The sequence below is a fragment of the Ipomoea nil genome, unplaced genomic scaffold, assembly GCF_001879475.1.
Source record: "Ipomoea nil cultivar Tokyo-kokei standard unplaced genomic scaffold, Asagao_1.1 scaffold0875, whole genome shotgun sequence".
NCBI lineage: Eukaryota > Viridiplantae > Streptophyta > Magnoliopsida > Solanales > Convolvulaceae > Ipomoea > Ipomoea nil.
This window is the reverse complement of record NW_017617303.1, coordinates 775,446-788,727: the sequence shown is the minus strand read 5'-3', so window position 1 is coordinate 788,727 and position 13,282 is coordinate 775,446. Positions and strand designations below refer to the sequence as shown.

Sequence of the window (13,282 nt, the reverse complement as noted above, 5' to 3'; positions counted from 1 at the left end):
CAATCAGTTTTGGGGCTTTGGCATTATGGGGATACAAAAATAATAGCCAGTACCCAAGTAGCCCATTGTATATTGGTTTGTCTAAGTATCCAATCAAAAACATATATTGGCTAACTGGTGTATAAAATTTCTTCAAAGAAAAACTCTATCTTCAAATCGAGATAATACTTAGCTTTCCCAAGCTTTTGTTTCAAAAACTCCGTCTTTAGATATAGGCTGACATCATCAAACCCTTTATATATTTCATTGATGTTTTCCACCATCAATATTGACTTAGATAATAAATAATAAATAAGTTTATTATCAACCCTTTATCGAGCACACAATGGTACATATTATTCCTTCAATGCGGATATTAATTCCATTCGCAACCCTTTAAAGAGTAAATATAATGACACTTAAATTCTCATTTCGGGAACTATAAATCCATAAGGGATTTCTCAAAATAAATATTAACTATTTCAGGTCCTATAAAGACCTTAATATTTTAATGTGCGATTTTCACTTTTCCTCATTTTGAGAACTTAAAATCCTTCGAGGACTTTTGAATTTAATATTAGTTGCATATCTAATTTATTATTCTGCCAATGATGTAGCGGAACTTAATGCCTTTTATCGTGGAAAATATGTTTGATTAAAATCAATCAAGGGTATCTGCGTGAACCCATAAGACTACAAACTCGCTTTATATCATATCACCTCATTATTCTTATTTCTCTTTCGTGTACACACCCACTTGTAACCTTCAGGGTTAACTCTCAACGGTGTATTGTTATAAAGAGAATTATTAATAATTAGCGAGTCGAGCTATGCCTTAATTGCTCCTTTATACGTTAAATAGTCATGACACTTCCGATGCATAACTCTGGATCCAGATTATCATATAATGGAACAATTTGTACAGGCTTTTGTGTTGTCGACAACTATAATACTTTCATAAATCTCTCCCATATTTATAATTGTTTATGGCAATATTTAAGTTAACCAGATTCTAGACATTTCCCAGAACTTATTCAGATCACATCTGGTTGTCCCGCATCCCTAGTATTATGTTTGTTTGGTGCACCTATAAATTGACTAGGATTTTTCGTCATCTGGACGAACGTCTCCAAGACATAATTATTCAAGGTATATCAAGAGTGACAATGTTTATTTACTAGATCTAGTATAATGATTCTTATCTCTTACACCGATAGATCTCCTACACTTCTGGCATCAAGGAGCATCGATAGATATATTTGGTCCAAATTGGGGATGGTATATGGACCTAGTCACTCTTTTATGATCAGTATGATCAATAGATGTATTTGGCAGATTATTTGCTAATATTGCAAATATATCATCTTCTGAACTTTCAGTTCAGTCTAACTAGTACATGGATTAAATAATGAAGATATTTTTATTCTATTAAATTTCTTGGCATTCTATTAAATTTGAACTCTTATCTCCCCCTAATGCCGAGAAACAATCTTCATTAATTAAGTATGCAGTCAGTGTACCAAAGGATATGTATATTAGTATCCTATCATGTGCCCTTGGCATTAATTAATTAAGAGACGGAGGCTTCTTTGGTAACCTTTTTTAGAGGTACGCTGTCATGGTGATATATTGAAATAGACTGCGCACTATAAATATTAATGCAGATAGAGAAATGTTTATTTTTAAATCATGTACTAGGTATAACAATCATAACAATCCTTGAGGGATTGATTTGTGATATGTAGTGAGTTAGATTTGGATTTAAAACAAAAGTATATCCCAAAACAGATAATTCAATAATTACTCCTTCACACATGCTCTATAAAATACTCATGTGGATAAGAAATTCTAATATCTAACTCATTATGTTTGCCCAAAGCGACCCAATCGCTCATGCCATAATAAAAAAAAAAAATTGGATCTTTAAAATTTTTAAAAGAATCGCAACAAAAGTATATGCAATCATATATGTCCAAATAGAGAAAGCATACATATTAATTAAATGAAATTATACGATTACACAACCATCTTAGGGGGGTGAAGAGCAAAAAGAAGTGTAAATAGTGAGACCATTCAAGATCTCTAAAAATCACGTACTCAACTTATGAGTAATCATTATCAAATATTATTATACAACTAATTTGCTTTAAGCAAATTATCATGACGTAATTTATTTCCAGCTTTCAAACACATAGCATTTTAAATAACTATATCATGATAACTTTGTGACATGATCATAAAATATTTTGGACTAAATAGCATAAACACTAATGATAGAAATTCAAGACATTTTCATGAGTCATTATCCATATCCAAAATCAATCCCATATGAGGTCTTCTAGACTTAAAAAAAAAAAAAAAAAACGGTTCGATGACCAGGCAATTACCAAGTAGGAAAGGCTTAGAACTCATAAAGTACATTCCTACAAACCAAAAATTTTTGATATCTCGTAAAAATCAATGACATTCAAAATACTTATTGTAATATGGTCATGTACTACTACGGCAGTACAAGGTGACTATCACATATGACAATGAGACCCACACAATTTTAAAATGATTTTACTTATGTATTTCTACTGGAGTACAACGGATTCATGTACCATCCGAAAGGTAACATTCGGGAAGTAAAACTCGTCCAGAAAAGTGAACATAGAGAAGTAAACTCAAGAAGTAAATTCTGAATTGTCAAATAATTCTGGATGACTCACGAGAATTAACTACTCAGATCATGCATTCTATGCATTAATGGATTGCAATAATTTATTGATTGTAGGCTCGTAGCGATCCTTCAGGGATTACCTTAGGCTCTATGAATCTTTTCCAATCAAATATCCATCATAACCGAGGGTTTAGACCAAAAGGTGACAAATAAAAATTAGTGCTCTTAGTGTTTACCTTCTAGGCAAAACTATATTGAAATTAGGCACTGTCATCTTGTTTGGATACTCAGATTTGAGATTTATTTCAATGTTTGAGACTCATGTAAAAGATTTCTAAAATAAAGAGTAGCACCATAAATAAGCTTGAACTTAGACAAATAATCAATTGACTTGTAAATAAATACCAAGTCAATTTTCATTAGGAGATTGTCCTATAGTGCTGTTATATTCTAATTAGGGCAATGACTTGTCGCATTCTAGGCAAAATTATATTCAATATTCATGCTATTTCTACACTTATAAGTTCTGTGATAAATATCAATAGTTATGACCTATAGCAAATAATTGTTACCATCAAGAGCCAACTAAACAAATTCTCTTTTATGATGGTTATCATGGTCACAAAACAAATTTGAGCAAATGAATGTTCTCAAATTTGAGACAATGGACGAGTATTATGCAACATGTCGATTATATTGCCTATCATTAATAATAATAATCCATTGACATAATTTTTATAGGCAATAATATGAAGCACATAGCTAACAATATAATTGTACATATGGCTCTAATATCACAGGTTAGATATAAATATAATCTAACTTAAAGTGAATGACACTCAAATTAAAACATGTAAACATGTAAAACTGACCTTCCAACCGTGATAAGCATAGACAATCCCAAAAAAAATATCCATTGTAGACAATCCCATCTTTTCTCTAATATCTTGAAAAATGCATGTAAGCTTAAATTGAATTCTTCTGGAATCATCAATTTATTCAAGGAACAGTAGTATACTGGTGATTTATGATACCAAATTTGGATCCACAGCCCCCTGTAAACAAAACAATCTTAATATTTTCAAAACCAGTTCAGTATTGATTTTGCACCAACGTGCGGACGAAAAAGTTCAAGCGTAGCCATTCTTCCATATATTGGCACATTCAACTTTTTTGTAGAAACAAACTTACAGAAATCAGACCATCGGTTCATAATTGCATAGTTACAGAATTGAATTGATAATTTTGAAATTCGTGAACTGAAATTAACAATACTCCAATAGTTATAGGAAACTGAAATTTGTTGTATTGTAGTTTGTTTGTAGGCGAAGAACGAAAACAATAAGAACAAGAAGAAGATAATAAAGAAAGAACAGAGGAAAAAGGATTCTCATTACATCATTATCTCGGTACAGTATTACATCAATATATATAACAACTAATATAGAATCATACCATAAGTATCAAGCCGTTACAAATCATATCATTAATGCTAGAATAATGTCCATAATTAGATTTTACAACAAAATTAACAATAATCCAATAGTTATAAGACTAAAAGTGAAATTAACTTAGGTAAAATAAATATGTGTAATCATATACAATTTTTATTTTATTAGTTTTTCTTCTTCCAAAAGGTTGAAAGGTATCTGCCCACACTGCCGCCGCCGACCGCCGAGATTCGAACATTGATCTCTTCTCCCAAATACTACCTACTGAACCATTGAGCTAAGCCCGTGCCGGCTTTGTTTTGTTTTGTTTTTTTTTTTTTTTTTTTTTATAGTTTTTCTTGTAGTACTTGAGAATGCTAAAAACAAGTTGTGCCATTGACAAACAAATTATAAGAGAAGCCGCACATATAGATGTGATCCCCCAAGGATTACAATAGTTGGCCCACATCTTTGCCTTCCATCTGTTACCTCTTTTGTTGCAATGGGTGTTCAATTTTTCAAAAACCATACTATATCTGGACTCTGGGCTCTCAACTGTAATGCATTCATTTATCTTTCTAAATATATCGGAAATTGCTTTTGTGTCACCCATCCAATTATCAATGATGCTATATTCACAAAGTAAGTCCACGTCTCCCTCAGAACCAATAAGTCTGCCCAAAAAATTAATGTAATCCGTCACAAAACGTTCTTGGGGTTTCTTTGAATATTGCTCGTATGCTAAGAAATTTCTAAATATAGTCTCTGTCCTATCTTCGAAGGTGAGCTGTGGAATTCTTAACTTCCCCTTTTGAAACTCAATAGCAAATAAACTTAGATTCTCACCCTTCTTAAACACCACACCAGCCTCTTTAAGTGTTGATGCACAAAGAAACTTCCGATCTCTTTGTATCTTTCTCACTTTTGCATCATTTTGTTGGCTCCCTAGATTATGCCATCGACTATGTATTAACCCAAGTAAATGTCCAACATCATCTTTGGTTTCATCAACTTTGTCTTCATCTATTGTCATTCCTGGAAAGAGGTTTTTAAAGAAACAACATACTAGATAAGCAAGCCTAGAATGTTGGTTTGGGGCTTCAACCAAGTCAAACAACTTACACAAAACCTTGAAGGGCATTTGGTTTTCTAACAAAAGCAAATCCCTTTGCAAAGAACTCAACATCCAATCAAATTTGAAGATGATATCGTCCTTCTCCCTCAATTCACTCATGTTATTCTTGCGCAACAGTTCTATTATGAAGCACCCATCTAAGATCATCATGTCTACAAACTTCCCTTTGTCGTCGTTGAGACCAATAGGTTCAACGTAGTATTCACAAGCCTCATTTTCCAGTTCCGACATAGCAGCTCTATATTCTTGGAGTGGTTTTGAATTAATAAGGTTTTTCAAGTAGCGATGTTTGTGTTCCTCCATCATCTTTGTACTCTCTTTAGCTCGATGATAAGGACCGATTGCCACAATCTCCGGCTCATAGGCCCTTTCATTGACTTGTCGAAGAAGCCCATGAATACGATGAATAGGACGCTCAAATTGTCGGCTGCAAATGTCATCAAGACCTTGCTCTATGTTAATATTAAGGTTTCCTCGGATTTGAACTGAGAGCTCGTAAGTCCTTTCACTAACTTCTTGGAGATGGCCTTGAACTTTGAGGATAGGATGTTTAAGCTTTTGCTTACAAAAATCAGCCACTCTTTCGTCTATGTTAATCAAAATATCGCCACTGATATTATCTGAAAATGGCAACAATTTAAGAAATTAAAGTAAATTAAATATATAATAATGTCACATTGTGTGGGACCGTCTTACAAATCCTTAGACCATCTTCAATAGTGAGGGTTTTGGTGTGGTTTTTGAGGAGTTTTTGTAGGTGTGATTAGGAAAGAGAAAATATGGGAGTAGATTAAAAAAAAAACAAAAAATGAAAAGTCAGCAAAACATAAAATAAAAAAAAATAAAAACAAACTTCTGACGTGCCAGCTTGGCGCGTACAGTTCACGCGCCCGACTGGCGTTCTATTGCGCAGCACGTGACTGCTCTTTAATTTGAGTGGGACCCACAATATGATAAGAACCCCATTTTTGCAGGGAGAACTTTGAGGCGATTGAGGAAATTATCTCAGAGTTATGTGTTGATGATCTGAGAACGTTTACAGAGTGGGTTTATATACATATAACACAACACAAAGATAGGAGAACTAGCTAAAGACTAGGCTAACTGAACCTATAATTCTAACTGCCTAATACACCCCCCTCAAGTAGAAGGCTAACAAGGGACGACGCCAAGCTTGAAACGGAGGTCAGTAAACCGAGAGACAAAGAGAGATTTGGTGAAGATATTCGCCAGTTGATCATGAGTGGACACAAAGTTCACCTTGAGAGCACCAGTCGCGACTTGATCACAGACAAAGTGGTATTCCACCTCCACATGTGTAACACCCCGTGTTACGACCCCTAAGATCAATTAAATCATTTAATCAATTACCCAAAAGAAAGAATTAAATCACAATAATTAATTAGGAAGGCCCACCATAGTCCACGAGCCCTTATCCCTAAACTCAATCCTTAGTCCCAAAAGAAATAGAACTAGCAAGCCCATAATATTAGTTCCTAACTAGGACACCTAAATATATAAATAGGGGACTTAAGAGGCACCTAGAACCCTCCCCTCAAGATTAACGCCCACCACCCCAAAAGAGCTCCAAGAATCCCCTTAGAAGAAATCAAGAAAGCAGGAAAGCTTAAAGAGAGACCCTTCATAGCCAAGGAATTAATTAAGGCTAAGAGGTAACCCATGTCTCAACAAAACCTATTTTCATAGCTATGACTTCCCCCGTAGGATTTCCCCATATTATTGTGTATTGATGATTTGTGATATTATTATTGATGATTGATGGGATAATTCCATGGGTGATCTTGATATTGGGAGATCCTTGATAATTATGGTGTTCTTGATGATTATGTGGAGTTCTTGACGTTTATATGTCGTTCTTGATAATTGTATGGCATTCTTGATGCTTATGTGATATTCTTACCGAATCTTGTAATTAGAAGACGAATCGTATTCTTGTTGGTATAAAAGTGATTAGAACCCTAGGTTGTATCGTATGACATTATTCTTGGAGTATCGGGTGGGAAATCGCATGTTTGGGTGACAATTATGTTTAGAAAAGCATGATAGGTTATGTTCCGTACGTTTCTCGTATTTGATCCGTTAATTGTCTACGTGTTGATCGTTAATTGCGTTGTAAAGTGTCTAAGCATGGTTTCGGGTTCCACAACGGTTCCTGGGGCGTTTTGTGTATAAAGAGTCAGTGGGGGGTAGGTGGGGGGGGGGGGGGGGGTAGGAGACCCGCCACCTACCCGCGGTCAAAGAGGGCAGTCCCGGCAGCGGGCAGCCGGCGGGCGGGCAGCTGCCCGCCGGCGACCCGCTGCCCGGAACAGTGTTACCGGCGGGTGGCCCCCCCCCACCCACCGGCTACCCGCTGGGAATTCCCATTCGGGACCCCGGCCTCCCCGTTTGATGTTTTCCCCGATCCCCGTGGTGTCCCAACGGACTCCGTCTATCGTGCCTATGTCTAGTTGGATATTTCGGGTACCGTTCGTAGGTTGTATGAGTCTTTTATATTGCATGCTAGTTGAATTGGTATCCCGTTGACCTAGGTGGAAGAAGCATGAACCCCTTAGGATTATTCTTAGTATGTGAAGGATCACGCATAGGTTTTGTTATACGTTTTCTCCCCTCCCCAATGTGTTAATGTGGGTTGCCTGTGCTTGCTATGTGTTATGTGTGCATGATACCCCAATTCGGTTGCGATCGGATTGGTTATTCCTGAGCTGCGGTTCAGAAGCTGGCTGCGGTCAGATTAACACTCTTGGGCTGCGGTCCACCGTTTGGTTGCGATCAAACGTTTCCACATGAGCTGCGGTTCATACTTTCCTGGCTGCGGTCAGATGACATACTCTTGGGCTGCGGTCCACTGTTTGGTTGCGATCAAACTATGATGAGCTGCGGTTCATCGGTCGGTTGTGATCGACCCCTCCGTGTTGTGATACGGGGCAGGGTGCTGCGGGGCCATGTCAGAGCTATATGCGCTGACCCTCATGTATGGGCATGCGATTGGTCCTGTGGCGCCAACAAAGTGTGCTATGTGTTGAGATATGGATGAGTTGTGACTACGAGTATCTTGGGGGATGTGACTATGGGATTTATGCTGGGGATTGTTTATGTTGGGTTATGATTATTAATTGTGCTCAGCGTTATCTGTCTTGCCTGTTGTGGATTGTATACGCTTGTTATAACTGTTGCTTGTGTCTAGCCTTATCTGTCGAGTCATTCCCGGTTTTAAAAGCTAGAGTTCGTAGGATATATCTTCATGCTCAAAATGGTTTTCGTATATCTATATATATATCTATATGTATTGTATTTCAACGCGTTGGAGTGGGTTACCAGCATCTCTCGCTGAACAGATATATTTGGCTTTCAGGCACAGAAGAATAAGTCACTGGAGCGCGCTAGAACTTGGAACGTAGAAGTAGATAGTTTCCCTTTCGGCCTGCGTGCCATGTTTATGCATTTACATTATTGAGGATATTAGTTAGTTAGCCTGTGCACCTGAGTTCTCTAGCTTAGGTGTGGCATAGCACCCCGCACTCTTGTATTATGTTTTGGGATTTAATGAGATTTCACCTTTATTTTGTAAGTTTTAAATATCCTGAAAATCTGGGGTGTTACAACATGTTTAGTCCGTGCGTGAAAAACTAGATTCGAACACAGATAGGTTGCACCTAGATTGTCACAACAAAGTACCGGAGTAGTGGAACAGTCTAAGGCAAGATCCCGAAGAAGGGACTGAACCCAGACTACCTTAGCTGAGACATCGGCAACGGCTTTGTATTCGGCCACGGTTGAGCAGCGGGCGATGGTCTGTTGTTTCCTAGAGCACCATGAAATTAAACTGGGTCCAAGAAAGACTGCATAGCCGGTAGTATACTTTCTATCCAGTGAGCAGCCAGCTCAATCTGAGTCTGAAAAAGCGTGAACCACAAGAGACACCGAAGCCGCTAGGCGAAGCCCCAGTGAAAGCGAGCCTTTGATGTACCGCAAAACGCGCTTTAGGGCAGCCCAATTATCCTGCGTAGGATTATGCATGAACTGGCACAATCGGTTGACAACAAATGATAAATCCGGCATAGTGATTAGTAAATACATCAGGGAGCCAACAAGTTGGCGATAGAGTGTGGGATCATCCAACAGTGACGAGTCAGCATCGCTATGTGTCGTTGCCGTGGTCATCGGAGTAGATAACGGTTTGCAAGATTCCATCCCTACTTTGCGGAGGAGTTCAGTCATATACTGCCGTTGGGATAACAACACTGCATCAGTGGTGTAGAGAGATTCAATTCCGAGAAAAAACCGTGGCTAACCTAGGTCCTGGATTTTGAATGTCGAGGAGAGTTGCTCCAAGATAGACTCCACCTGTTTGATATCATTACCAAGCATGAGAATGTTATCCACATACACGAGGATGTAAATGCGGATTCGACCAGACTCATAAATGAAGAGGGACACATCTTCGAGGGTCGAAAACCAACATGAACCAGGAAGTCATGGAGTCTAGTAAACCAAGCCCGAGGGGCATGCTTGAGGCCGTATAATGACCATTGTAGTTTGCAGACATGGTCGGGGAAGCTCGGATTAGCATAGCCAGGTGACTGCCGCATAAAGATATCTTCGGTAATGTGGCCATTTTAGAACGCATTATGGACGTCTTGTTGCTTCATGACCCACTTGTTCGAGACGGCAAAGGCTAACAATAGCCTAACAGTAGCCGATTTGACAACTGGGCTATACGTTTCTAAATAGTCGACGCCTGGGACTTAGTTGAACCCATTGGCAACCAGGCGAGCTTTATACCGCTCGACAGAGCCATCAGATTTACGTTTAATGCGATATACCCATTTGCTATCTATTACATTAATTGCATTATGAAAAGGGACTAATTTCCACGTCTGATTGTGCAGAAGTACGTTGAACTCCGCATCCATTGCGCTACGCCAGTGTGGGCACTTAATAGATTGAGAGTGACACGTTGGCTCATCATCGTCAACCGAAGCGATCAAGGCTCGGGGAGGACGTCATTGTTGGTTTGTCTTGGTGCGGAGCTGCATACCATGGGTTTGAGTCAGGGACCTTTTTCTCCGGGTGCGAGGCGGTGCAGTCGAGGTAGTAGGCGGCTAGTATGACGAGTCTGTCATTGCAGCCGGTGATATCTGCATGGGTGCAAAAGTGCTTCCGGTAGGAGAGATCATGGGTGGTCGTGGCTCAACTGGGGGCAGCGGTGCATCACGGGAGGCTGCTGATTGTATGATCTGTGCGGACGTCCATGGTAAGTGCCTGGAATTCGTCGTGTGACTCTCTGTAGGTTCGGCACTTGAGAAGAAATAGGAACACATACTCATTGAATCAAACATGTCGGGCAATTTAAACCCGCCCCGTTGTTCTGACTAGACACCTGTAACCACTGAATGAATCGAGGTAACCCAAGAATACACATGACACAGAACGAAACTCCATTTTATATGTATTATAGGGACGCAAACAAGGAAAGCATTTGCAACCGAAGACACGTAAAAGACTATAGTTTGGGGACTTATGAAATAGAATTGAGTACGGACTTTGATTGTGTAGGACTAAGGTTGGCATCCGATTAATTAGGTAGATTGCCGATTCAAAGGCAAAATGCTAATATTTATGGGGAACATGATTGTGGGCTAGTAAAGACAAGCCAGTCTCCACAACATGACGATGCCTACTTCAACTAGTCCATTTTGTTCATGTGTGTGGGGACATGAATGTCGATGTAAACTACTCACGGACGCTAACACCGAGTGTAATTTGCGATATTCACCTCCCAGGTCTGACTGGATACTTTTAATTGGAGTGGAGAAATATTTTTCAACTAAAGCACGGAAATGAGCAAAAATTGAATAAATGTCTATTTTATTTTTCATTGGGTGTACCAAATATATCTTGAATAGTCATCTACAAACAACACAAAATATTTAAACCCTTCAATCGACGTGATCGATGAAGGTCCCCAAATATCCGTGTAGACTAACTCAATAACAAACGTGGTTGAATGTTTAATTTGCGACAAGGGAAAGCGAGTAGACTTTCCCATTTGACACGCAGTATAGACTCTGTTCATAGAACTTAATGAATTATTAACAGGACATCTAGACAAAACCTGACGAAGAACTTGATTATGTGGGTGACCGAGACGTTGATGCCAGACCTGAGCTGATGTTTTAGCAGACAATAGAGCAACCGGAGATGGTGCACTGAGCGAGTACATACCTCCTACACTGGGACCTCTAAGAAGAGTTCGGTGGGTAACACGGTCCTTCACAAGAAAATAAAAGGGATGAAATTTGAAATATATGTTGTTATCTTGTTTGAATTGATGCACAGATAATAAAGAAGCACGTAATTTCGGAACGTGTAGTATATTATGTAGAGACAGTAACCGAAACGGGGTAGGGATAGAGACTAAACCTGTACGCAATGTTGACAAACCTGAGCCATCGTCGACTTTTAAATTTTCGTTGCCCGTGTATGGTTCGGTGTCGTGTAAAACTCCTAAGTTTGGCGTGGCATGTGCATTCACCCCCGTGTTTGGAATCCAGACGTTATTAAAGGGAGTTGAGTTGAAGTCATCATGTGGTGGCTGCTAATAAGCCACATTGGCACGGGGCGTTGAAGGCCGATTCCACGCCTGTTGAGGAGGACGAACGTCAGCGACGTCATTGTACCTCCGGTAGCACGTCAACGACGTGTGGCCGGGGATCGATGTCGTAGATTTGACATCTAATACCGCCACGACCACGCTGCATGCGGCCCTGGTGCCCTCGGCCACGGTTGCCGTTTGGAGGACTTGACGTGACCGGCTGCTGCGTGAGGAAGGCCACCGGAAACTGGGGCAGTGAAGGCTAGGCTTCATCCGCGAACAAGTATTGGTGAGTGGCGAGAAGATCAGCCACCTCAGGAAGCGTCAATGGAGTACTCTTTGAAGTTAGGGAGGCAACCAAAGCGCGGTACTCCGAACGTAGACCCCTGAACACATGAAGGTTCTGTTCGTCAAGACTAACCGGTCGGCCGACCTGAGTGAGTTGCTCGACGAGATCCCGAGCTCGTCCTAGGTATTTCGACGGGGTCGACTCTCCTTGACGAAGATTCTGGAACTGCGCCAGTAAGCTGAGTGATCTCGCACGAGAGGAGGAGCCAAGCGCTGTCTCTAACGCCACCCACACCGCACGTGAAGTAGAATGGCTGATTGCGAGATACAGAACCTCTTCAAGAGAGAGGATATAAACATGCTCAAAATGGACTGGTCCTGTTGAATCCATTGAGCGCGTAGAGAATTGGTCACCGGGGGCGCATCCGAGGAAGACGCAACGACGTACTCCGGTAGGCAAACGGTGGTGCCGTCAACAAAACCATACAATTTTTGGCCACGCAAAAACGACATAAGCTGCGCTCTCCAGAACAGGTAGTTTGTGGCGGTCAGCTTAATGGAGACATTGTGGTGGTCTTGGTGAAGCATATTTTAAGAGGGTGTGTACATGATGGGGACGACGGTGATCGCCTGGGTGGTGGCTGCCGTCAGCGGAGGCAGGTCGGGTGTTGGCATTTGAATCAAAGGCCATTGGATCAGAAGGGCTTTTAAACTGATACTAGTATAGATTGGGGAAATTATCTCTGAGTTATGTATTGATGATCTGAGAACATTTACAGAGTGGGTTTATATACATATAACACAACACAAAGATAGGAAAACTAGCTAAAGACTAGGCTAACTGAACCTATAATTCTAACTGCCTAATAGAGGCTTCTTTCTCCTCACCTTCTCTCTTCCAACTAAGCAAAATTTGCCTAAAAAACTGTGAATAATCCCTTTTAGGGATGCCCTTATTTGTGATACGGGTCGGGTGGGTCGATATGGAAATGTAATACTCCATATTTAGATTATATTGAAATTAGTAATACTAATCAGGAATAAAGTGTTGTTACTTACAAGGGAAAATGTAATACATTGTAGCCTAAGTTTTTCATAATAAAATAGATTTATGACAAATAGTTGAATATTCAAACTAAATGGCTGAAGTGTCATCCCGCACCCTAAACTAT

At 39.8% G+C, this 13,282-nt stretch overlaps 2 protein-coding genes across 2 annotated transcripts; both read right to left on the bottom strand.

Moving 5' to 3' along the window:
- Positions 1 to 3,640: 3,640 nt before the first annotated feature.
- On the bottom strand, positions 3,641 to 6,172 carry LOC109178941 (UPF0481 protein At3g47200-like). Its single transcript, XM_019328491.1, has 3 exons — positions 6,154 to 6,172; positions 4,561 to 5,826; positions 3,641 to 3,696 (listed from the first exon to the last, which is right to left on the bottom strand). The coding sequence occupies exons 1-3, from the start codon at positions 6,170 to 6,172 to the stop codon at positions 3,641 to 3,643; spliced, it is 1,341 nt and encodes a 446-aa protein (XP_019184036.1).
- Positions 6,173 to 9,109: 2,937 nt separating this feature from the next.
- On the bottom strand, positions 9,110 to 11,680 carry LOC109178940 (uncharacterized mitochondrial protein AtMg00810-like). The gene is made up of 4 exons (XM_019328490.1): positions 11,672 to 11,680; positions 11,391 to 11,498; positions 9,520 to 9,571; positions 9,110 to 9,468 (listed from the first exon to the last, which is right to left on the bottom strand). The coding sequence occupies exons 1-4, from the start codon at positions 11,678 to 11,680 to the stop codon at positions 9,110 to 9,112; spliced, it is 528 nt and encodes a 175-aa protein (XP_019184035.1).
- Positions 11,681 to 13,282: the final 1,602 nt, after the last annotated feature.

Coding starts and splice junctions, on each gene's coding strand:
- LOC109178941 (XM_019328491.1), bottom strand. Junction 3,697..4,560: donor CACCCATTGCAACAAAAGAG/GTAACAGATGGA, acceptor TTTTGTTTACAG/GGGGCTGTGGATCCAAATTT.
- LOC109178940 (XM_019328490.1), bottom strand. Junction 9,572..11,390: donor CTGCTAAAACATCAGCTCAG/GTCTGGCATCAA, acceptor GATATCAAACAG/GTGGAGTCTATCTTGGAGCA. Junction 9,469..9,519: donor ATTCAAAATCCAGGACCTAG/GTTAGCCACGGT, acceptor CCACTGATGCAG/TGTTGTTATCCCAACGGCAG.